The sequence below is a fragment of the Barbatula barbatula genome (genome assembly GCF_947034865.1).
Source record: "Barbatula barbatula genome assembly, chromosome: 11".
Lineage (NCBI taxonomy): Eukaryota > Metazoa > Chordata > Actinopteri > Cypriniformes > Nemacheilidae > Barbatula > Barbatula barbatula.
In genome coordinates, this window is record NC_136774.1 from 11,081,316 (window position 1) to 11,107,510 (window position 26,195).

The 26,195-nt window shown below is 38.7% G+C and overlaps 3 protein-coding genes across 6 annotated transcripts; 2 read left to right on the plus strand and 1 right to left on the minus strand.

The window, feature by feature from the left end:
• Positions 1 to 372: 372 nt before the first annotated feature.
• On the minus strand, positions 373 to 7,120 carry rnf34a (ring finger protein 34a). 3 transcript variants are annotated; one of them, XM_079467653.1, is made up of 9 exons: positions 6,886 to 7,063; positions 5,664 to 5,882; positions 4,484 to 4,671; positions 4,190 to 4,391; positions 3,539 to 3,601; positions 3,003 to 3,204; positions 2,884 to 2,913; positions 2,685 to 2,726; positions 412 to 2,207 (listed from the first exon to the last, which is right to left on the minus strand). In XM_079467653.1, the coding sequence occupies exons 1-9, from the start codon at positions 6,889 to 6,891 to the stop codon at positions 2,023 to 2,025; spliced, it is 1,137 nt and encodes a 378-aa protein (XP_079323779.1). In that variant the 5' UTR covers positions 6,892 to 7,063; the 3' UTR covers positions 412 to 2,022. The 3 variants fall into 3 exon arrangements, with proteins under 3 accessions (XP_079323780.1, XP_079323779.1, XP_079323781.1); XM_079467654.1 differs by lacking the exon at positions 2,685 to 2,726 and having other exon boundaries at positions 373 to 2,207; positions 6,886 to 7,120; XM_079467655.1 differs by lacking the exons at positions 2,685 to 2,726; positions 2,884 to 2,913 and having other exon boundaries at positions 6,886 to 7,049.
• A 1,551-nt stretch (positions 7,121 to 8,671) lies between these two features.
• Positions 8,672 to 13,874, plus strand: LOC306900016 (tripartite motif-containing protein 16-like). Of its 2 annotated transcripts, XM_079466672.1 has the most exons (6): positions 8,672 to 9,351; positions 10,404 to 10,499; positions 10,989 to 11,222; positions 11,354 to 11,501; positions 11,580 to 11,627; positions 11,945 to 13,874. In XM_079466672.1, the coding sequence occupies exons 1-6, from the start codon at positions 8,782 to 8,784 to the stop codon at positions 12,472 to 12,474; spliced, it is 1,626 nt and encodes a 541-aa protein (XP_079322798.1). In that variant the 5' UTR covers positions 8,672 to 8,781; the 3' UTR covers positions 12,475 to 13,874. The 2 variants fall into 2 exon arrangements, with proteins under 2 accessions (XP_079322798.1, XP_079322799.1); XM_079466673.1 differs by lacking the exon at positions 10,404 to 10,499 and having other exon boundaries at positions 8,738 to 9,351; positions 11,945 to 13,866.
• Positions 13,875 to 19,219: 5,345 nt separating this feature from the next.
• Positions 19,220 to 25,797, plus strand: anapc5 (anaphase promoting complex subunit 5). Its single transcript, XM_079466671.1, has 17 exons — positions 19,220 to 19,741; positions 19,833 to 19,912; positions 19,995 to 20,098; positions 20,195 to 20,417; positions 20,504 to 20,564; positions 20,678 to 20,779; positions 21,466 to 21,656; positions 21,831 to 21,912; positions 21,987 to 22,079; positions 22,196 to 22,377; positions 22,521 to 22,656; positions 24,052 to 24,126; positions 24,215 to 24,336; positions 24,407 to 24,514; positions 24,921 to 25,068; positions 25,238 to 25,400; positions 25,490 to 25,797. Exons 1-17 carry the CDS (start codon positions 19,541 to 19,543, stop codon positions 25,699 to 25,701), a joined length of 2,283 nt encoding a protein of 760 aa, XP_079322797.1. The 5' UTR covers positions 19,220 to 19,540; the 3' UTR covers positions 25,702 to 25,797.
• Positions 25,798 to 26,195: the final 398 nt, after the last annotated feature.

The following is a 26,195-nucleotide window of genomic DNA, read 5'->3' on the forward strand; positions in this document are numbered from 1 at the left end:
TTTCAGGAAATTAAATGAAGTCCCTCCTTCCGAAATGCTCTTGACTGTTCAAGCTGAGCAAGTCTTTTGTGATTGGTCTACCGCTAAGTGTGTGATGAGATGCCCCGTCCATTGCAAATCCATATTCAGGGGGAGCGGGCAGTGTACATTTTTGTATTCATGATGTCAGTTATTTTGTTTAAGTCCCAACAAGCTGTTCATGTAGTCTTAAAAAAATTATATGTTTAAGAAAATATCTTCTTTTTCTGTGAACTTTGAGTGTTGCAACTTGGCAGATGTCATTTATGCTCAAACTGCTGTTACTCACTAAATTTAAAAAAGTTAAATTTCATCAGACCTCCCCTTTAAATATACACATCACAGAAACGAGCAATTTCATGTTAAGGTAAATAGTACACAATATTTGTATTTCTCTGCCTTTTTATTTAAGTACCACAAGGGTAAGAACACAATGCTTTATCGTATTTGTTCATTCTATATCAAAATAACCAAAAGAAACAATAATAAGGAAATTTGCAAGAAAAATAAATGCATCTGAATAGGCATCCGCAAAAGTACAATATGTCAGACGTGGAATATTAAACAAGAATATAAATCGAAACGTACAATAAAATGTGAACCACACCCTCATGTATGGTATGAATGCCACACAGAAAAGAGGCTGGTATCTCTGTGGCGTATAAGTGCAACTGTATGTCAGTGCTCTGGAGTATACCACAATGCAGCAAAACACAAAAAAATATTTTTAACATGATTATACAATGTGTAAATTTATGTGAATTACAAATACTTCAATTCATGTTTCACTTCAAGTTGAATGCACACAAGGACAAATAATAAATCCAAATCAACACACATTCATACAGTAACACTAATGGGGAACTACAGCACACTGGAAAACATAGAAACACCTTATTTGGCACCTAAAACACACCCCACACAAGTGCATGATTGTTAGATGATAGTTAATCTTCTATTCACATATAAAATGCATATAACTTGTTCATTGTAATTTTAAAGTAGAATATAACTATGTATATATGATTTGAATATCGTTCAACTTCTACTTTCATTAGGCTTCAATCCACATTGAAAAATGAGTGCACGCGACAGATCTCAAGAAATGTGACATGCCTCCATCACTGACACAAAACTATTTAACCACGCTTTCATACATTTTCTTGGGATCTGGTGAGGGGGCTGCTTTTGGGCCCAACAATAGACTTCTGATATTTCTCACAATTGACTCAGGAACAGATTAATAGGCTGGTTTTCAAGTCACGTAGAGTAAAAGCTCTCAAAGTCGCCTGACTAACTGTTGTCACTGGCACAAAGGGCCCACAGAGCAGCAGAGACCGAGAAACCAGCCAATGGCTTTAGGCTTTTGACAATATAAATAGATTGCAGAATTATACGGGAGAAGAATGATCTGCTGTGGACTTATGGAATGCGTTTTCTAGAATTTTGTTAAGGGGGAAAAATGACAGTCACAGCTAAAAAAAAAATAGGTTTAAGCTACATCGTAACAAGAAAACAAAAGCACATTCACAGATGTTGCAACAAAAGTATCATTAATGATCTATGAGAACATTCAGATCCTTCCGTCCTGAGATATGGTGCATTGTCCATGTATAATGAATGTACACACTTGAGTAATGCTTGATATTTTTTGTTCATTCTTGCGTTCCTCCCAGTGCTCCCGTGCGATGGGTGAGCATAAAGTCTTCAAAGCTGTGGGACGTCAAGTCAAGGCTGTGAGGTGTCGCTGAACAATTGCATAATATTACAGTCCTTCTCTGAAGAGTTTGTGGAATGTTTTCATTCTAGCATTTGTGCATGATAAAGCCACTGTTTAAAGTGTGCGTTCCTCAAGGCTTCCCGAAATCTAATGAAAGATTAAGTAGAGAACCTGTTCATTGATCCTGACGGGGGGCACTTGATGGGCTCGTTCACCCAGAGTCTGTAATGCAACGTGTAATGCAACCGCAGTTTTTTGGGAATAAAGAGTTTCTGGCAGCAGTATTAGGATTTGAAAACGTGCACGGCCCTAATGACGTACTGTCTGCATATAGGACATTCGCTCATGCGTTTTCCACATTTGGTGCAGGTGACCATGTGACCGCACTCCAGCAAAACACAGTCAATGACGGCATCCATACAGATACGACACAGGTTGTCATCGCTGGATAACTGGGCCTTGCAAACATCTGCAGTGGGGAAAAAAGATGAGATGAGACGAGACTTGAACTTCAGAAATGCCTTTGAAATTAACAATGTGTCCGTGTTGCATCAATTCATGATCTGATAAAAAGCAACATAACAGATGGTCACACAAGTAAACTGGAATATGGCTCAATCTTGTATTTTGCAGTTCGTAAGAAGCCTCATAAATATACAAAACGGTACAACTTTATGAAGGTAAGGGATGAAATGGGAGAATGTGGGAAAAACATAACAGCAAAGACCCCTTTAGAGAGTTTTATTACAAATTGATAAATTAAACATAAATTGCCCTGGCTAGCTAAACCACCACCATACTTTTTCCCACGCATTTCTTTCAAGTTCATGCTATCTGGTAATGGCAGTGGCCATGCAGGAAGGGAGGTTGCCGTGCAATGACATCACAAATTGCAGTGCAGCGGTGGGTGTGACCAGCTAACATTTCTACCAACCGCAAGCCTTACCTCCAATTCCTCCATTGCAGATTGGAGGGGGATAAGCTACCACTTAAGTGGGAGGAGCAAAGCACAACCTAACTTTAAAAACAGCATTTGATATAGTAATATGACATCTACTCATGCCCAGGATGATACTCCATGTAATACTGTACATCATATATTGAAACACTTACAATGAAAAGTCAGACATTACGTCTTTTCGTACCTGCAGTGATGGGATTGCTCACATTATCCACTGCAGAAGAAAAGAAAAAATGATCGTAATCTCGCTTTACAACATAACAAATGTGCGATGCTTTCTATGTGGATCTCGCTGGCACTCACTAGATTTGCGATTCTCCTCGTTTTCCCGGTAAAGCCTCCTGACGCGCTCCACCAGTTCCCACTTTTCACAGCAGCCAGAGAAGCTCACGAAGTTCCTGACCAGGATCTCCTTTAGCTGCCGTATGGTCAACTGCTCCACATCATCGAGACAGGACAGGTCTGACAGAGAGGCCCGGGCCCGTCGCCGTGTCTGAGGACTCACCTTACGACAAGGCATGCACAGACACATTCGAGTTGTGCTTCATACAGTGGCTCCAAGGCATCACCAACATTTTTACAATTAAGGAACATTTTTAAATAGATTTTAAATCTAAAAATTATTCATGCACCATCTGGATTCAAATAATGCTAGGGACACCTGATTTGATATTCTGTTACATAAATCATATTACACAAATGAAATAAATCTATTTTTAAAGAGCAGCTAAAATATAATTTATGTAATTTCGTTCAACCAGCCAGTAATAGAAAGAAGGAATCACATTTGCCTGACCATTTGTTAGCATTGTCAGTTTGCAGTGAGTAACTTAACTCACCTCTGGTGTGTGTTCTGTCTGGTCAAGGTTGAGGAGTGACACTGAAGTTGAATCTTCAATATCCTACCACATACAAAAAACATGTTTCTATAATCAAATTACTCTGACGGCCTTATGTGATCACCCAAAAGTAACACCATCTGTCATCATTTACTCGCTCTCTTGTCACTTCAAACCTGTATGACTTTATTTCTTCTGCACTCCACAGAACACAAAAGAAGATATTTTGAATAATGCCATTAACTGGCCATCATGTACTTAAAGTGAATAGAAGTTAATGGGTGCCATTGCGGTTGGGTAACCAACTTTCTTCAAAAAAAAAATAACATCTTTTGTGTTCTTCAGAAGAAAGGTTTGACATGACAAGAGGGTGAATAAACGATGATAGAATTTTCATTTTAGCGTTAACTATCACTTTAAGTGTAAGTAGCTTTATGTACTGTATACTAGGTTGTGGAAAAAAAAGTGAACGAATGCAGTAAATGAGCTGCTTATAACACCACAAAATGGTGGACACTCGATATAGTGCACTCGATATAGGGGGTGTATTCCGACACAATTCAAGCACTTATGTTTCAACACACTTACTGTAAAAAATATATTTTAGTATACTTTTCTACACGTTTACAATTGACAGCCATTTGAACACACCTGATTGGTGGACTCTGAACTGTTACTCCTGCTGATTGGTTCTCCGTGAGTTGGGGAATGTACTGAGAGAGGGGAAGTGGGCTCTTCAATGGAGGGGGGTGGGCTATAAAGGGGGCGTGACTGCAGGGAGGGCGTGACTGGATCATCCTCGCTCTCTGCACCTTGGTGACAAAGCACCAAGTCCACAAGGTCCTCCTTCTCCCTAGGTCGAAAGTGTTTAAACATGATTTTAAATTTTTTTTTGTATTATTCATTTATTGAATAATAAAATTATAATGGCTTTTCAATATTTACCTGCAGGTATCAGTGTTAATGTTGCGTAGTGTAAGGTACTGCCGCAAGTCTTTAACACGCAGCCGCATGAGCCCAGGGCGTAGAAATGCGGTGCCTTTCAGCAGATGACACGTTGTACACCTGCGTAAGTTTTCCTGAAGTACGGAGCACAGCGAGCAGAAACTCTTCGTACAGTCACAACAGATGTGCTAGGATACAAGATGATACAGAGTTCATGAACCTTTTACGAAATTACATGATTGATAAAAGGAAGGTGGAAAAATCAAAATTAATCTCAAACTTGTTTGTGCATAGAAGACAAAGAGGTCAAACTTCCGAAGGTGTTTGTAAAGTCCTCCTGATCGTTTTTACTTTCATATTTTGACGCTTTCCGAGTGAAATGGAATTTTGATCTATAAAAACAGCCGTTGCATTTTTAAATGGAACTGGCGCTTGACTGACAGTTGATGGGGGGAGTTACGGGATGCTCCGCCCAAGCTGTCTAACATACGTAATTTAAAATGGATAGTCATTACATGACGGAAGTGCATTTTCAGACTTTAACTGAAGATTATGCGATTTTACAATAAATACTGCAATATTTCATGAAAAAAATAGGCATTGTAATTTTTTTGTTCACTGGGACTTTAAATCTTTAAATTACTCATGGAAGATTGTCTTTAAAAACAGACCTATTATCCAATGACACATCTTGTCCACAAGGGTGTATACAAATGGTTGTCTCTAAAATGAAAACATACTCTTATCTTAATACCAGGAGAAACATAATTGTTTCATTTCAAATCATTTTACAGAGTCTTTAAACTTAACGCTGTATACAAAAGAATTTCAACATAAAGGGATAGTTGATCCAAAAATTTACATTATTTACTCACACTGAGGTTGTTCCAAACCTGTATAAATGTCTTTGTTCTGCTTAACACAAAGGACGATATTTGGTACAAATCTCATCCCCTATTGACTCCCATAGTATTTATTTTCCCCACTATGGCAGTAAATAGGGGATGAGATCTATTTTGATATTGACATTCTTCCAAATATCTTCCTTTGTGTTAAGCAGAACAAATACATTTGTACAGGTTTGGAACAACCTCAGGGTGAGTAAATAATGACAGAATTTTCCTTTTTGGTGAATTATCGCTTTAAAACCAGAATGTGGCAAACATGCAAGTCTACATACCCTCCTTCTAAAAACAGAGAAGGCTTGCCCACAGGCCTGACAGAGCAGACTTGTGCTGCTCGAGTTAGTTGGGGGGTATGTGGAGAATCCCGCAGTTGGAGCAAAACGAAATGGCCCTGCACCTGCTCCGAAACCTGGCTGCTGCCCTCTCACTGCCCCGGTCCCCATCACCTCATTCAGCAGACCACAACATGATGCCCACATAGACGAAGCCCCCGCCTGCAAGATACATTTGGTGAGTAAACTATTCACAAAAGTGTCGCTTTCAAAATGACACAGTTTGGTTCACCCGAAAAGGAAAGTTCTGCTATTGTTAACTCACTCAAGATTTTCGGAACCTGTACATCGCTGTTTTGCTGAACACAACGAAAGATATTTGGAAGAATGCAACCAAACTTTTCTGGGTCACTATCGACTATCATAGCAGCGAAAATAGTATTATTACGTGGTGCCCCAGAACTGCTTGGCTCGACGCATTCTTCAAAATATCTTCCTTTGTGTACTACAAAAACAAATGTATACAAATTTGGTGGGTGAGTAAATGATAACAGAATTTTCATTTTCGGTAAGCGGTCTTTCAAATAGGACTTCTTGATCATACAAATAAACACATTTGACTTCAATTTTAACAAAATCCTTCGAGACAAAATATTCATGGCTGGTGATATCACTGCTGCGGGACACCGTGTTTATTTCCCCACGTTTTCTGGGTAATTCAGAAAACATCCTCCCCTGAAATAGCTCCCATTGACTGGGATCAATCTCATTAGAAGCACACAGGAATAGGACTAAACTATAACGAGGGATTACTGCGCTTTAAATGACTTATGACTGCAAATAAACAGCTCACACCCAACAGAGTAACCATAGTGTTTAACCATAGGACGCCAACAGTATAATCAAGTCCCAATAGCCATTGTGTTGCCCAAAGCACAGTGAAGGATCCGTCCTGTTGCTGGGTCTCATCTCTTCAAGACAAACAAACATCGTTGATTACCACATCGAACAATTTGACAGTTCGGACATGAATAGCACCATCTGCTAAATGTGGACTGACACAAATATTAAGAAAATAATGACATCAACATGCAGACAACACACAATCACGTGCACATGCATTACATGCTAAGCTGGAGAGACTGTTGAAGACAGCGCATACTAGCATGATGTAACAGCCATTAGATAAACAAGTTTCAAACAATGTGATGGAAAATGACTTTACCTTCATAGCAAGTCCAAGAGCCCGCAAGGATTCACCGGACTGTACATGAAGGCAGGCTGGTGGTCATTGCTGATGAACGGCACATATTTCAGCTAACTCTTCATTTCTGACTACAGCACAGCCTCTCTCGCCGAGAGCTCTATGCAACGGCGCTAGCCAACCACAGCTACGGGTCTGCTATGACGCATGTCAACTAGCCAATCATCTCTTGCCTTCAGTGTTGGAGCGGAAGTTCGTGCAGAATGGACGAATGTTTCTCATTGGCTGAATCCGAAATGGCATACTCAATGAGCAGGTACTCTAATTCAGTAAGTATTCACTTAATGAGGGTTAAATGGGTCATCTACGTACTGTTTTGCCTGAATGAGGGCGCGTTCCAGTATACATGTTTGTGCCCTTCCCTCAGTCTTGTTGACTCGGATGTGCTTCATTGCTTACGTTGCACGAGTGCCCACTACTGGCGGAATCGTGGATAGGGTTTAAATGGAACGCACTAGGCACTTGATCACTTGGTTTTCACTTTGAAGCTGAATTATTAAATAAACCGCTATTCGCTTATAATTATGTTTCATGCACCATTCTATATACATATCGGTTGTTGAAGAAAATATAAAAAAATCCTATAGATAGCTGTATAAGGTATTGGAGAGAAATGAAATGACACAATCGCAACATCAATAGTATAAACTGTGCTTAGAGAAGTTCGCGAGGGTCTGTAAAAAAGTGAAGGGGAAGTAGTAACGCGATCCTGGGTGCGTTCCACTTCACTTTTAGACAGACCCTTGCGAACTTCCCTAAGCACTTCGTGAAGTGAACGAGGCAAGTTTATATAGACAGACTCTCATTCCCTCGATTTTGACAGAGGGGGCGTGTCTACTTCATCTGAACACTTCAAGCTGCTCTAAATCCCACAATTCAACTTGATGGGACGTCAAAACGCAGACTGCTCAAGTGCAGTCTATGGTGTATCCGTTTGTGTAAAAGAAACGTATATTGTGATATTTAATTGCATAATACACTGTGTTTACACTCAAAGTTTACACTATTGATGTTATGATTGTTATTTTATTTTTCTCCAATAGCTAATACCAGCTATCTATAGGATTTTTTATATTTTCTACAACAACTGATATCTATATAGAAGGGTAATTTAACGACAAACTCAACAACTCAAGGAGACAGGTTGCATACTGCACATTTAGAGCTTTTTATGTTCATGTATTTCAATTTTTGTCTTGTAGGGCTATATGCTTTAGATAAATGTAAACAAATAAAAGGAATAGGCTACTTTGTGATTTTGTGACGCCGCAATATCAGGCCCATAGAACAATACTTATTGACTGTAAACTGCTGCTAATTATTCTTTTGTCTGTATTCTGCCTATTGGTTGATGTATCTCACATAGATAAACACATTGCTCTAATATACATCCTATTGTGGTATTAAAAAAACCTTAGAAAATCTCTTCTGTGTGTTTTTTTTATGTGCTAATTATATTTAACCAGTAGTATCTGTACTTCCAAGCCTTATTTTAAAGCATTTGAAGCATGTATCCAGTCCTTCTGAAAAACGTTTATTAAATAAAAGTAGACTTCCTTAGATAAGTTTAGGCCTATGCATACAGTACAATAGTAATCTTATTGTTGTTATTGTTTTTAAAGGCTAATTCATATCGATCCAACAATAAATGTGTGTCTTGGAGTTCATTGGATCAGTGCTTTGGCCATCGGCGGTGTTTTATTGCCACCATACTGTATAACACACAGTGAAATCTTTTATTAGATTCACAGACACGCCTGTTTTGCACACTTCTCTCAAACACACAACCAGGAAACTCGATTCAGGAAAGTGAAAGTAAAAGTGTTCTTGAGCTGTCGTTTGTGTTAATGAGATGAAATGGCCAGTATTTCCGTGGATCAGGATCAGTTCGTGTGTTCAGTGTGTCTGGATCTACTGAAGGATCCAGTGACTGTTCCCTGTGGACACACTTACTGTATGAGATGCATCACAGAATGCTGGGATCAGGACGATCAGAAGGGAATCTACAGCTGCCCTCAGTGCAGACAGACCTTCAGCCCTCGGCCTGTTCTAGGGAAGAATGTGGTGTTCGCTGAAATGGTGGAGAAACTGAAGAAGACAAAACTTTCTGATGTCTGTTACGCTTCAGCTGATGTGGAGTGTGACGTCTGTACTGGAAAAAAACATAAAGCCATCAAATCCTGTCTGATGTGTCTCAACTCTTACTGTCGAACTCATCTCGAGCAACACGAGACTCTCTTCAGAGGTAAAAGACACAACTTGATGGAGGTTACTGGACGACTGCAGGAGATGATCTGCTCTCGACATGATAAAATGATGGAGATCTACTGTCGCACTGATCAGAGATGTATCTGTATGTTGTGTATGGTGGATGAACACAGAAATCATGACATTGTATCAACCGCTGCAGCGAGAACAGAGAAACAGGTGAGAATGTTTCTTTCCGTCACTATTGTGATCTCGGTTCCATGAAGAGGCAAGAACAAGACATCACATTGAGTGAATCATTTCCTTACTGAGGCCTTACTTGCAAAATTGTTCGGGTATATTGTCATTTTAGGCTCCCAGTCCTGATTACATTATTTAAATAATAATACACCTAAATTAAATATACTTCGATTCGATTTATAGCTTCTGCCAATCCACTGACAACAGTGTACATTTCATAGAGAAAAACTTGCAATACCATGTTTCATCAAACTGTATAGCTATCCTCTTTCATTATTCAACTAGTTTTATTCACAATGAAAATGTGAAAAGCGCTATATAAATAAAATACAATTGAATTACTGCGTACCGCTGGTGCAAGCAGCTGACTGGCAGTTGAAGTGGAGGAGTTAACGGATGCTCTGCCTAAGCAGTCTAACATACGTCATTTGAGATGGATCGTCACTCAGATTTTAATTGAAGATTATGAGGGTACATGAATTTAAAAGTTGCCCAAATTGCTAAGCTATTTACTATAAACGCTGCAATAATTCATGAGAAAGTAAGAATTTACATTTTGTATTTCACTGGGACAAATGCTCTGTGATGCTCCCTACTGCAACGCCAAAGAGGGAAACAAGAGCATTAATGGGGTCCTTCTGTCCTCTTAAATCCCTGAGATTGAGGCACAGGTGTCGCTGTTCTAGTGCTTAACCTGGTCTATTTAAATCAGTCTCTCTTAGAGAGAGAGAGAGAGAGAGAGAGAGAGAGAGAGAGAGAGAGAGAGAAGGGGGCCAGTGTGTTAAACCTAGTGTCTGTTTTGCTGCTACAACGTTTTGTTCATAGTCAGTTTGAACAAGTGTACCTAGAAGCCTGGATGTGCAGTTACTTTGTTCCTTTTTGATTTTTTATTCACATTATAATTATTGATTTGTCACCCCATACCTCTTCGTATGCCTTAATAAAACTTATTTTGGGAAGTGTTTTGCCTCAGCCTTCCTACCACCTCCTTTGGCCCGGTGGCTTTACCACAGATGTGTTTGATTTCTCAGAGTCAGTTGGGAAAAACACAGAAGAAAGTTCAGCAGAAGATCCATCAAAGAGAGAAAGATGTTCAGGAGCTGAGAGACGCTGTGAAGTGCCATAAGGTGCGAGGTGTGTGTGCATGTGTGTCTGTGCGTGCGTGCGTGTAACTGTAATTAGGGATGAGCATTTTTCAATAATTTAATAATCTAATATTTGAGCTCATAAAAAACGAATATACGAATATTGGTTTATTTAAATTAAGTAAATAATGACGTAATTTGTTAAGTTTTTATTTAGTCACAATTTCAAGCTTATATTTATCATTAAATATACATAATGCATTTATATAATATCCTGTATATAGGTTTTGCGTAAAAACTGCATTTAAACCTGCGCGAAACGGTATAATGCAAACAGAAAACAGACAAAACAAAACGCATATTGACAGTCTGTGATATATAGTTCTCTTGTTTATTTTGTTTTACATTTTCTTGATAAGAAAACAAGCATATATGTCTATTTTACACTAGTGAAAGCCAAAAGTGTGTGTATAAAGTGTACAAAGTGCAAAGTGTGTGTGTAACTGTAATGTGCGTGCGTGTGTGTTACAGCAATGTGCACAGACAGCCGTGGAGGACTGTGAGATGATGTTTACTGAAGTGATGTCATTCATTGAGAGAAGACGCTCTGAGGTCACACAGCTGATCAGAGATCAGGAGATGGCTGCTGTGAGTCGAGCTGAAGGACTCTTGGAGCGACTGGAGCAGGAGATTGATGATCTGAGGAGGAGAGACGCTGAGCTGGACAAGATTTTATACACAGATGATCACATCACTTTCCTACAGGTAACACACATCAGTGAAGTCTCTTTCATTCATCAACATTACAGTCTAAACAACATCATATAATTGTGTCAATATTGCTTGTTTTCATGTGAAGTCATGATGGTATTTATTGTGTTTATTTGATGGTGTAGAGTTTTCAGTCTCTCTCTGCACCTCCTGAATCTCCAGACGACATCAGTGGGACTTTCCCCTTTTCTTTTGATGCTGTGAGAGAGTCTGTCCGTCAGCTGAGAGACAAACTGCAGGATTTCTGCACACAGCACATGAGAAATATCTCAGGTAAAACACTAGACATCTGACATCACATTGGAATGACATCATGAGATTGACACAGTTTCTATCTGCTGATTTCCACAGTAACACACACCATCACTGACCCCAGGATCAGAGACGACTTCCTACAATGTAAATAACACACAATAAAACAAACACACACACATACACACACACACCTCCTCTAGAAGAGCATCTCTCTGAAGAATGAAAGAAAACATGATCATAAATCATTAATAATGACACACTTCATGAACATACATTCAGTCATGAGAAAGCAAAACATCTGTGACTCCTGACGTCTATAGTTTAATATTTTCTAAATATATTTAATCAAATGCAGCTTTTTCGGGACACTCATACATGAAGTGTTCAGATACGAGACATTGATCAGATGTTTATTTTCATGTTTTAATTCATCATTCTGTAATGTGTTTTTTCTTCATCAGATTCTCATGAGTTGACTCTGGATCTAAAAACAGTGCATAATAATCTCAGTCTGTCTGAGAAAAACAAAAAGATCACATTCACTGACATACTCCAGCAGTATCCTGATCATCCAGACAGATTTGATGGGTGGTATCAGGTGTTGTGTAGCGAGAGTGTATGTGGACGCTGTTACTGGGAGATCGAGTGGACTGGTGATAATGGTGTGTATATTTCAGTGTCATATAAGAGCATCAGGAGGAAGGGAGCGGGTCGTGAGTGTTTGTTTGGATATAATGATCAGTCCTGGAGTTTGTACTGCTGTGACTACAGTTACTCATTCATACACAATAAGATTAAGACTAATCTCCCTGTAAAACTCAGATCTGATAGAATAGGAGTGTATGTGGATGAGAGAGCAGGATTTCTGTCCTTCTACAGCGTCTGTGACACAATGACCCTCATCCACCGCATCAATACCACATTCACTCAACCTCTCTATCCTGGATTTAGGGTACATTTGAGGTCATCAGTGAAACTGTGTAATCTATAGATTTATAGAGAGATTCTACAAATCCCAACTTTAACACAAGGTATCATCACTTTACTCCCTAAACCTAAGAAAGTTTGGACAATTGGCGTCCAATCACACTTCTCATAAATGATTATAACATTTTTGCTTTGATATGTGCAAAGAGATTTAAAGGTTGTCTGGATAGTGTGGTAGATGAAACTCAAACAGGTTTTATAAAGGGTAGACATATAATGGACAACATCAGATTAGTTTTAGATTTACTTGACTTTAATGAATTAGTGAAACACATAATAGTGATATTCTTTTCCTGGATATTTATAAAGCCTTTGACTCAGCCGAGTCAAATATTAAAATATGGTACTTCTTCAAGGTTTTACTTGTAGCGTGGTATCAGACAAGGATGTCCAATATCCCTATATTTGCTTCTTATATATGTAGTGCCTGGATCATTAAAAGAAAAGCCATAAACGCCCCACTCCCTTTTGTCCTGGTTTCTTGATACCATCATCAAAAGACCAGAGCCAAACATGGCTCCGGGAAGGCCTGTATTTTGGTTGGTTCTCCCCACCGAAAGTGTTGATAACCTCTTGTTTCTTCATGGGATATTTAGGACTCCTAAGCTTCAAAGCAAGCAAAGGAGATGTGAGATGTCTCTTTTTTTTGTTTCACCTGGAACTTAAAGCGGCCGTGCAACAGTGTGTCTTGCATTCTGACTTATTTACAATGTTAAATGTGTTGTCTTCTCATGCTTGACATGGTCAACTTGTCAAGAAACGAGTTGGACGTATGACGTAGTATTTCTGTGCTCTATACACTCCCCCCGTGTTCGTATAGGTTTCAGGACGTTTTTTTTCAAACATGAGAATCTGTAACTGTTAAATATGCAAGTTTATTTCAGGCTTTGTTTGTATTCGTATGTCCGAATGAATCATGACTTGATGCAATTCAAACCCGGCATATTTGATATCTAAATGTTTGTCTGTACAATTCCTCCTTGGACTGGTATTTTGTAAAGTTGCTCGGATGCAAATTAGCTGTTGAGTGGACAAGGAACCTCTTCAATGCTCAACTATGATTGGTCGATTCGAACTCAGGTGGCCATGCCCTCTAATAAATGTTAAATATCAAGCTTACTCTGAAATCGCAGCTTGGATATACATCCAGGACAAAAGCTTGCAAGTATCTGTTTCTATTTATAGAATAGCTGTGTTCAGGTTGTGCCTCTTTTTTTAAAATAAAAGAGTTTCTATTGCAGCAGTCGCTCTCTCTCTCTCTATCTCTCACTCACCCATGCTCTCTCTCTCTCTCTGTGCTCCCTAGCACGTTTGTGTTTTATGTTTCATGTATGTATTGTCTTTGTTAAGCGATCGTTATGTTTACCATGTAGAGTTTCAATAAACAACCATATATTCACTTATGATGGGTTTTCTGTCCACAAAGCTTCCATCTACTTGGTCCCATTAACTGTGCTTTCGATCTATGCTACAGCTCTGAAGTTTGATGAAGTTGCGTTAGAAAAAGTGTATAATATCATTGATGCATTTGCTGGACGAATACATACAAATTTTGTAATCACTATACTGCTAATCAGAAACTGTCAAATATGTATATTTAATGATGATTGTTATACGCATTTTACTTTGAGCTAAACTATTTACCTGACTGAAATGTAAGTTTTAAATATCTAATTTCATGGATGTAATCTTAATAGATATGGTGGAGAATAATTTTCGGTAACCTAAAATCTCATTGGTCTCCATGTGGATGGGAGACAGATACTGATAAGTCAGCTGGCTGACGATACCACACTTTTTTAGCAAGATGTAACCCAAATACCAGTAGCTCTAGACTCCTGTATGTTCAGCATTTCTCCAAAGCATCAGGCCTATCCCCAAACCTCTCAAAATGTGTATTGATGACTATTAATGACTTAGTGTCATTCTTCAGAATTTTTTTATATTAAAATACAAGATCAGGTTTCATATTTAGGTATCATTGTAACAAAAAAATTAAATAGAAAGATGTCGACTAAATTTTAATCCTCTAAATACAAATAAAAAACTCCAGAGAGATCTCTTGTTAGAGTGCAGAATCTTATTAGCAAAAAGATTTAGTAGTCTGTCAAGATTGAGTTATGCTGCTCTTGCTTTGAATGTTGTTAATTTAATACTTTAAAAGATTTATAAAATGCTCATTAACTTAAAAATAAGACTCATTACCTTGGAAAATCGGCCCTTTTGAACACCTTTGGGAAAAGGTTTAAACTTTCTTGATTTTACCACTCTAAACAACACTTTCAAAATAAATTTGATAAAGAACTATATTAACAAGCCCTCTTTATTTAAAATTTGATCTCTGATGCTATATTTTCCAAGCAACACACGTGGTAATGACGAGGACTAGGAAAACCTGACAAGACGAGACAAAGGGCGCCTTTGTGATAACTAATAACTAAAGTAAAATACTAATTTCTTGCTAGAAATTCAATCCAAAGTTGTAAAAAGAGAAACATAAATGTATTTACACTAAAACTGGGCTCCAGCCGCTTTTTTTTTTAACCTTCTCAAACAATCACAAACCGCTCATGAACACACGCATAGAATTGTGGGATATTGAAGGCAGCGAAGGATACAACTGAAATCGACTTGATGGAGGTATCTTAGTAAACAGGAAGTAAGAGAACACTTATGTTAACACATAATGTTTAACATGGCAAGGATGTAACCATTCTGTCTTTAATTTCAGATCAGAAATGCTTTCCTAAAGATTGAAGATGAAGCTGAACGACACCATTTACTGCGTATTATTATGGCCCGGTTTCACAGACAAGGCTTCGCTTATGCCAGGACTAGGCCTTGGGGAAATATCTGAATGTTGATGGTAAGAATGTTTAACTTGTCAGAGCTGTTCGATAATAAAAGCAAACTCTTACAGTGTTATTTGTATTTCACAGCATGCACCTTGAGGGTTTTTTATTAATGTGTTTCACATGTATTATTACTTTTTATTGTGCTTTACTATTCCATTGCTTGCTAACAATAACCATTAACTTTGAATGTTATGTTAAAAACATAACCAGTGTATGAGTTGAGTTAACCAAAAGCTAAGGGCTGATATTAAATGTCTTTTCGAGAAGTGTGTGTGTGTGTGTGTTTGTGTGTGTGTGTGTGTGTGTGTGTGTGTGTGTGTGTGTGTGTGTGTGTGTGTGTGTGTGTGTGTGTGTGTGTGTGTGTGTGTGTGTGTGTGTGTGTGTGTGTGTGTGTGTGTGTGTGTGTGTGTGTGTGTGTGTGTGTGTGTGTGTGTGTGTGTGTGTGTGTGTGTGTGTGTGTGTGTGTGTGTGTGTGTGTGTGTGTGTGTGTGTGTGTGTGTGTGTGTGTGTGTGTGTGTGTGTGTGTGTGTGTGTGTGTGTGTGTGTGTGTGTGTGTGTGTGTGTGTGTGTGTGTGTGTGTGTGTGTGTGTGTGTGTTTGTGTGTGTGTGTGTGTGTGTGTGTGTGAGTGTCGAGGTGAAGCTGAGTGTGCAAAGATAGAGCAAGTAACAGAAGTCAGTGAAAGCCTCAGGGTATGTTTATGTAGAGAAGAAATAAATGCCATGCCATGAGAGGAGAGGAGAAAGAATGTAGACAAACACACACACACACATAGTTCATTGCCTGACTTTTTTAAATATGTTGTTGTTGGGCAGAATTGGGGTGTGGGGGTTGTCGTGTGATGTTTTGCTGAAACTCTGAGAACAAAGGCGTGAGAGCCGATTGGACGAATACCAGGCAGCACCCAACGTCGAAAATAGTTGTGAATATGTTGTGAAACTGTTTCCCTGGGTTGGTTCTCTGTTGTCTGAGACAACCCAGCGCTGTATTTTTGAAATCTTCTGATCAATAAACTTCAATTTACTTTGACTGGCCTCTCTTCAATTTTGACCACGCTGGACATGGCTTAAATATCCATCACCTGCACATCGTGTCCATAAATTTTCATAGAGGTTAGCTGGATTTTTCACACAAGTAAACATGCCATCAAACTGTTCGTGCATGTGTGTGTTTTAGGAGGAGGTTCCATTGTATGATAGACTCTATACAACCAAGATAATAAAATTACATCTGTAAAGTCACTGTAAGAGCCATATAGGGATTAGTTCATTCGGAATAAGAAAATATTTCATGAAAATTCTTAAGCAACATTATTGGGTTTAAAATGCATATTTAGTAATGTTTAGATCTGATTATATTTAATTATTTTGAGCTTCCAGCCAGACCGCACTACGTCATGACGCAAGCTATTGGATGTTTTTTAGTTTTCAGTTTGAAGTTAGAGACGTTTTTTGACCGTGCGTACCATGTCTATGTAACAGTTTTTATTTTATGTTTTTGAAGTAAACATTTTAAAAGAAGATTGTGGTTTGCATATTGGTTACAATTTGACTGACTTTAAAAGGTGGTACAGAAGAATTAGAAGCAAATAGGTGCCACTGTTGGGAAAGTAAGACCTTGTCACAAAAATACAGTTCATATATATTTACATATTTTCCAAAGGCATGGACAGAGATTTGCACACTGGACAGAAGCGTCCCAACTCCTCAAGGAAACCCTTGAGCCTGTCTTTAGGGTGCCAAAATCCACCACCACCAAATTGACACCCAGCAGAAAAGTGGTGGTTGAACAGGACATTGATGGTAAATGATTATAGATTGATTTCAAGCGAGGCAGAGGTGGGAAGAAAACCGGTAGGACTGATAGACTGCAATGGTTTGGACAACCAACCAGTAGTTATGTAAACACGAGCTGTTTTTCTTGACCACTTAAGCCATAGCATCACATATTAGTGATTGTTTAAACTGCCATTTGCGGGTTTCATCTGCACACACACAGCCATTCTTATGTTGTTTTTAAACGCATTATTTGTTTTTTTCATGTCACAGACACCCGATGGTAGTCAAAACCATTGCAGTCTATCTGTCCTTCCGGTTTTCTTCCCACCTCTGCCTCGTTTTTGATTTCAACATTGCAGCGGAGTGAAATCACTCTATTGCGGTAAAAGTTTAAGCAGTTGCATACATGAATACAAACTTGTGTCTTTACCAGGTGCAGCAGCCTGCCATTGTCAGAGTCCTACATACATTCATGTTACTGAATACAATGTCACAGAGACTTATTCCGTGGGGAAGTGACAGTACCTGTATTTTTGCGGGTGCACAGTGATGATAAACAAATTGTCCTCTGAAAGGTCCTGAGGGGTCAATTCTCTAAGGCGAAGGATGACTTTTGGATTTCAGTATCAAGAATACATGGACATTTTTTTTGGCATACTGTATCGATAAACAAAGAGTAAAGCTCAATTCCATGTTGCTCAATCAGCAATTTAAGTAGATGAATAGAGTAGTGAGTGAGTATGTGACTAAGGGAGGCAGGGTAGTGAGTGAGTTAATGCTAAAGAAAAGGAGGAGCACGTGTATAAATAAATGAATTGAATTAATTCAGTTACAAGTTTAATTTTATAATTTCTTTCAATTATTTAATTGGGGTAACATTTCCTGCCACATATTAACCTTTATAAATAAAAATTTATTTATCACTCCTGAAATATAACATTTTGTCATATTGTTTTTTAATTTGTTTAAAAAATAAAATAATTTAGTTAATTGTCAATTTTTTATGTAATTTGTTTATGTCGTGCCTTTAGTTTGTAAACAGTATTTGACTTATTTCCGTCTTTCTCCCACTGCGTCTTAATGCGCATGTGCGGCTGAGAGTGCATCTCGTCTGCATCCAGAGCCTTCTCACTATATGGAGAGTTTATTCCCAAATAGAGATAACTCCGTTTTTAAGATGATGTTATCATGTTTTTACTGTGTTAGTTAGTTGTATTGTTTTAGTTATTATGTCTTGAATCATAACAAACCAACTGCAGTTTGATTTATATAAACTGGAATGCACAATAAAAAAAGATGAGTTTTGACAAATTTGACAAAAACAGTGTTATCTCTTTTTGGTAATAAACTCCTCATTTATCATTTTCACCATACGCAGTCAATTTATTTGACTTAATAATTTAGCATAATTTGACTTAAGGCCCTGTTTTATTTTATATAATAATTTAACACATTTGTTCTTCAAGATTACGTGGTTAGCCCTGGAACACATTTAACTTTTGTTGATATTCACAAATTAAGAAAGTGACAAGTGAGTCACAGACAAGTCATTGTTTAAAGGCATTGTTGTAATAAAATATTTACAAGTCTAACGTTGCTAAAATTTGTATTCGGTGCAAGTTCAAATTGTCACGTTTTTCTTAATGCCTCTAACGACTACGTTTTGCTAAAAGACCACCAAAATATTGCAGTTATGAATTTGTGCACATAATGCAACCGCGAGAGACGCGCTATCGATGTCTCTGCGCTCTGTGGCGCTGCCTGAAGCGCGGTCGCGTCAAAGCAGCTTCAAGCAAAGTCTCCGCACTCGTCGGCTGTATTTGCAACGCCAACACGCAGCTATTTCAGTTACACAATACCAAGTGCTGTTTACTTCAAGTCATTTTATCTTTAAAACAAACATTATTAAAACAGCATTCCATACCAAAAATTAAACTAGGCGTTAACTGTAACGTTTGTTCCCGTAAGTTTAAAGAAATAAAACCAGGTTACGACAGCTACTGCGCATTTGCAGACTCTGTACGCCACCCGTTGCACATTTTCTCCGTTCATAGTAATAGTACTGCAGGGTCTTGTTAATACCTATAGTCTTAGGTCGAATTCTCTGCGTTCGGTAGTAAGGCCTGAAAAGTAAACGGAACTGGAGGGTACTTTGAAGATAGGTATCCGTTCGTGATGCACGCCTTGATGACAAATCCGATCGCAACTTTTACTCAAATATATCTCCTATTTTAAGAGTATAACGGGGTAGAGTGAATCCAAAGCAAAATCTCTATGTTTCAACCGACGTTGCCGCTATTGTTAGTGCAATGCAAGCTAATGTGTTTTAGCTTCATTCACAAACCCCAGCTTTGTTCATGTTAATTACATAACTAATCTACTTCATTTTTCTCATCCGCGAGGACTAACCCAAGTCCAGACAGGTTTGACTGTCCTGCAATGGCAAGTGTGCACGAAAGTTTGTATTTCAACCCCATGATGACAAATGGAGTGGTTCACGCAAACATATTCGGTATTAAAGATTGGGTCACTCCATATAAGATTGCTGTGTTATATTTACTGTACGAGATGTCCACAACTAAACCAATGGCACTTCTAGACAGAAGACGCCTTAACAAACTCATTCTGCCTTTACAACAGGTAAGTAATGCATCGATTTTAACATGCTTAACTGTTATGCATGGAAGCACTGTGTGCATACAGTTATTCAGCACCTGTTTGATGTGTGCAGGGTCCAGATTTGCCCTTAGAACAGTTTCTTAAAATAGTGGAGGAGTGCTGTGCTCGCATGGCCAATGTTGTGAAGCTCAGGTATGCCTCTTTACCAAATAAAATATGTAAGTGTTTTTGGGAGGTGTGCAGAGCTCATTATAATATTAATACTTGATTTCAGGTTGTTTTTGATCGCTGATGGAGAGCTGCAAGACATGGAGCATTTCTTTACTATCCTTCCAAATGCTTTCACTGAATCCGAAGCGTTCAAAACCAGCGTTGTAGGTACGTGTGTGTGTGTTTCAGGGCTGTAACCACATTGAAATGTTCCCGTTTCAAAGGCTCTGAACCGTTGATCTTTTTCACTCTGCCTCTCTCTAGGTCTGTTCATGCGTCAGATGCTGCTAGCCTATAAAAAACTCTCTTTTAGTCAGGTGTATAAACTGTATAAATCCCTGCAGCAGTACTGCCATCGCAGCAGGCAACCTGAGCTGTCTGCTCCACCCGGTGAAGACATGGAGCTGACAAGCAACGAAGACCCCAGTGTTGAACATATAGACAAAGTTGAGCTGGACAAAGTATCTCTTCATCACTCTGAGCTGTGGTCAGAAAATTTCATTTTTTGTAGAACCACGAACCAGTGTTATGTTAATTGCATGGGAATAGATGTGAATGGCGGTTTTCTTATAGGTCTGATGAGACACAAGGTCCTTTATCTCAGAAACAGGCGGAATACTTCCTCGCTCGACAGGTTTGTTGTGCCACTTTAAAGCTAAAGTGTGTATTTTTTACTTGAGTAAAAAGCCATTTGGAACTTGTAGAGTTTGTTTTTGCCTAATGTAGCATGTACGTTTTCTTCCTCAGGCATATCTGCTGAAGAACGATGAGAACAAGGCCATGTCACCAGCCAAGCTACAAGATGAGCTAAACAACATTCTAAAGTTCAATCCTGACTTTGCAGAGGCGGTGAGCTCCTCTTTTCTATTTCATAACTGCAAAAACAGATCTGGCATTAAATGCCCTGCTGAAAAACAAACAATAGGAACCCAAGAAAAAACTTTACTGAAATTATAATGGTTTCCATTAAAATACCATTATGAACTATTAGCTTTTGCAATTAAAAGCATTGCAAAATTCCTTTTTGTAGTGTGTATTTGGGTTATTACAATTGGATTAATCTGCCAGATGACACCCCACCAATATAACCCATCACATACTAATGGACACCTTTATAGTTTCCATTAAAACCAATACAATTCCCTTTAAATCCATTACATTTTCTATTGTGTTTTGGCCAGGTTTGTATTGTTTTATTAGCGGGTTGTAACCCAATAGAAGCCATCACAGTAATTCTAAAGGTTTCCATTAGAATGCCCCTATAACTCAATAGCTCTTTCCATTAAAACCATTACAAAATTCCTATTGTAGTGTGTTTTAATCATTATTCCAATAGGATTTAACATCTCACCAATAGCATCCATCACATACCAGTAGACACCATTACTGTTTCCATTCAAACCAATACAAATCCCTTTAAAACCATTACAACTTCTTTTTTTTCAGAAGGGATGGGACTGAATGAAGACCACACTCTTGAATTTACATGGTACTTACGTTTTAATATAAATAACATTCTCTGTCTGTGTCTACAGCATTACCTCAGCTATCTGAACAGCATGCGAGTGCAGGATATTTACATCTCCACTCACAGTCTCCTCCACTATTTCGACCGCCTCATTCTCTCTGGTGGAGAAGGCAAGAGCAACGGAGATGAAGGCTATGGGCGCAGTTTGCGTTATGCTGTGCTGAATCTGGCAACCCTGCACTGTCGCTTTGGACATTAGTGAGTATCACATTTAGACTCCATTACGGTGTAAGTAGTATTATGATTTGGATAGGAAGAAGTGACAGCCTCTCAACTGAACGTTTCTGTTGCTATATGACTGATATTTAATTTAATACGTATTTAACATTCACTTTAATTCTGAGTTCTGTGGTTATGTGTTTGTATATGCAGTCAACAGGCAGATTTGGCTCTGCAGGAAGCTATTCGCATTGCACAGGAAGCAAACGACCACGTGTGTCTTCAGCACTGTCTGGTGAGAGCTGTTTCTCATTTGTATTTTGAAGTAAAATCGAAATGATTATAAACAGTTTTTATTTTGTGCTTTAGAGTTGGTTGTACACACTCGAACAGATGAAAGGACCTGATAGTGTTGTACTGACTGAAGACTCTGTGAAAATTGCTGCCCACTTTTGTCTTCCCGTAAGCAACTCTTGGGACAGAGCTTTCATAATTGTGAAAAACTTTATCTTTGTGAAGGCGAGTTTGTATATTTGCCAATATACCATGACGAAACATCTCTTATGGATTTTTTGCAGTATTTAGCATCTCTGGGCATTCAGTCCCTGGTTCAACAGGGGGCAAAACAGGGCATGCTGGCCAACAAGCTGCTGGATGCCCTGCGGGGGACAGACATCATGCATTGGAAGCAAAGCCTCTCTGAGCTGATAGAAATAAGCCTGGCCCAGACCACTTCAATATGGAGGATGTATGGCAAAAGGTCAGGCTTTTTTCAATTTTTTGTTTAAGTTACACATGTACTGCATGGGAATCAGATGCTTACTAAAAAGACTTATATTCTGCATGACATTGAGTTTTACGGTTGGCATTGTAAGCGTGACAAGGCTTTTATTGTCTCTCTAGCACTATGGCACTGCAGCAGGCTCAGCTCCTGTTAAACATGAACAGTCTGGAGCCGGTCAACTTCAGTGTGCAGCAGAACAACACGGAAGCCTTTGCTGTCGCCCTCTGCCACCTGGCAGAGCTCCACGCTGAGCAGGTGCCTGACCTCACATCTGCCAAACTGTATATGTACGGACGTGCTGAAATTTGTTGGTAGCCCTCCACAAAAAACGAAGAATGCTGAAATAACTTGAAACTGAAGTAATTGGCATCCACCATTGTTTATTCCATATTTAATAGAAATCAGACTGTGCTTTAGATTTTTTGTTCAACATAATATTGTAAATAATAAAAAATGTAAATGTCATGGACAAATATTATGGCACTGCCAACGTAATATTTTGTTGCACAACCTTTAGAGGCAGTCACTGCAAGCAAACGTTTTCTGTAGCTCCAGTTTTGACTCACCTGTCCAAAGGACATTCTCCCAGAAGGATTGTGACAATTCCATGGACCTTAAACTTCTTAATAATATTTGCTCAAGCTGCTTTGAGATGGTCCTGTAGCCTTTACCGTGCTTGGCTATTATTATCTTTCTTAACTCCTCAGGCGGCTCTATCCTTTGCTTTCTCTGGTCCATGTTCAGTGTGGGGCACACAATGATACCAAACAGCACAGTGACTACTTTTCTCCGTTTAGATAGGCTGAATGATAACATGATTGGATACATGTCTGATACTAATGAAAATAAACAAATTAGTGTGAAATATCACTATAATCCAATGATGCATTAGCTTTTCTAAGGGGTTCCAACAAATGTGTCCAGGCCATTGGAGAATATCTTTCTAGAATAAGCAATAATTCATCTCTTTACACAGCATCTTTGCTTTGTTCTATGACGTACCAAAGCAATGCAAGTATACATGATACAATAGCTTTTAATATCACCACTCTTCAGGAGGATTGAAGCATTATTTCAATGAGCTGTAAGGGTACCAACAAATTGGAGCATGTCTTTATATATGATGCCCACATGCTGGCTTCTGAATACTTAATGTCAGCATGCAGTATTTTCTTTAAAGGGATAGTTATCCCAAAAATGAAAAATCTGTTACCATTTACTCACCCTCAAGTTGTTCCAACCCTGTGTACATTGCTTTGTTCTGTTAAACACAAAGAAAAATACTTCAAATGTTAGCAATTTGAGTTCTGGGACACCATTGACTACCATAGTAGACTTTTTATTTATTATTTACTCCCACTGTGGAAATCAATGGTGACCGAAAACTTAAAATTGCTAACATTCTTCCAAATATCATCCTTTGTGTTCAGCAGAACAAAGTTATTTATACAGGTTTGGAACACCTTGATGGCGAGCAAATTATGACAGAATTTTCAATTTTGGGTGAACTATCCCTTAAAGTAAGGGATAATGTACAGGCAGCCAGTTATCACACAAAAAAACAGCTGGATGGTGACCAATTGACCAGATTGACCAGAATAGAGTATTTCAGTGAGGCATGTAATCAGGGTTTTAATTGATGTTCCACAGGGCCTGTATGCCGTCGTGAGTGACATCATGACACACCTGAAGCAGCAGTTTCCTCCTCATACTCAAAACGCAAAGGTCAGATATCTGCTGTACCAAACACAACATTATCTTGATCATTCATCAGCTGAAACCCACATTACTTGCATGTTTTCTACTTGATCAGCTCTGGATGCTCTGCGATCTGAAAATTCAGTTTGAGAAAGCTATGAATGATGGAAAATACCACATGGCTGAACCTCACGTCACAGCTATCTCTGCTTTAAACAGCACAGAGGGATTGTACAGGTATGAGCAGGGTGCTGCAAATACATTGTACACTTTTTGAACAAAGTGTCATTGATTTGTGTGTGTCCAGGAAAGCCCAGTTACAGAAAGCATTGAATCAGACATCTGAAGCCTCTAAGATTCTGCAGCATCTGCAGCAGCAGTGTGAGAAGAGTAAGAACATAGAGATGACCATCAGGTAGGTGTATACTTGGTTGGCAAATGTGTATACATGCTTTCTAAAAACAGATTGTTGTTCTGGTGCTGGATGCTTGGTGGTGAATAACTGTGCTATATCCACAAAGACTTTCATACTCCACTATCAGTTTATAATTAGAACAAGTTATGTTTGAATGTATCGCGCCGTGTCCGGTGTAAGGAGTATCTATTGGCAGAAATTTGATGTTGTACACATAACTATGTGTTCAGATTTGTATAAAGTGGTTGCGATTCACAACCTCACCGCTAGATGCCGTTAAATTGAACATTTAAAATAAAATATAAAAATGAAATCCTTAACTGGACCTGTAAAAATGTATTAAGAAAATGAAAAGTTTATTGTTAAGATCATATCGCACCTGATCTTATGGGAATTTGTACTGCAGGGTGATGCTGGCTTCTGCCGAACTCCACTGGGACTCGTCGGGGTTCGCAACAGCCCTGCCTTTACTTCTACAGGCTCTCGCTCTGTCCCGCCAGCACAACCTCCAGAGTTTGGCTTCAGAGACTGTCTTACACCTGGCATTTACACAGGTAAAGACCATACATGGAAACGTTGAACATTTGCGCTCAACGGCTGGTCTAAAGGACACTAAATGGCTTTCAAAAGATTGTGGCGTATCATCCACTGAAAGTTTTTATCTTATTGTTATAATCAAGCATTATTCATTTTTTTATTTCTATGTATAACTCATCTTCACAGCTAATGTTGGGGATCCCTGAGCAGGCGCTTGTATTGGTGCAGGATGTGCTGGAGTCGGTGTTAGCTCACGGGGCTCTGATAGACAAGGGCAGAGCTTTGCTGCTTGCTTCTAGATGCCAGATGGCCCTGGCAGGGACTACTGTGGAGGAAAACAGACTGCCAGGTACAGATTAATGCTTTTTACCCATCACAACTCCTAAAGGCAGGCTTTAAGTAGGGACTGTAAATGATTTGTTTGTCTTATTTCTGCAGCTATGGAACTAGCCGTGCACACATTGGATGAGGCAGCGGTGTATTTCTCCCGCCTTGACTGTAAAGAACGCATGAGAGATGTGTACTACTTACAGGCACGCCTGCATCACACTCTGGGCAATTTCTCCCAACGCAACAAATGCGCCATGATGTTCCGCCTGCTCGATCAGGAGCTCCCGTTGTCTGGAATGACTGTTGTCAATCGGCTTTAGCTAAGAATGTCAACGTGCTTTTGATAAATGATAATTTATGCATTCTTAGGGTGTCCTTGTGAACTGTGCATACTGAAAATAAAACTTTTGTATATGAAAACCAGTTGTGTTTTCTTTGACATTTTATGCATGAGAACCATATAGGCTATTCAGGAAAATGCCATAGTTGTTTGAGTCATTTAATATATGGTTTCTTTACTCAAGTGACAAATTTTCAGAATTTGTAAAAATGTTTACTTGTTTTTTTTTATTTCTTTATCTGAAAAATGGATGCTTAAATCTCGACTATTCTGAAACAGACTGATACAATAAAGCGAATACGTAAATTGTGGTGACATTAAAATAGACTAAACCTGAAGTCCAGATAGAAATCCTTTTTGTAATTTTATAGCATCGCTTAATGTTCTAAAACAATCTTAGTATAGAAAGTTTTTACATTGTTGGTGGAATGTTTAAAATGTCCACAAATAACACTTTATATTTGTAAGACATTG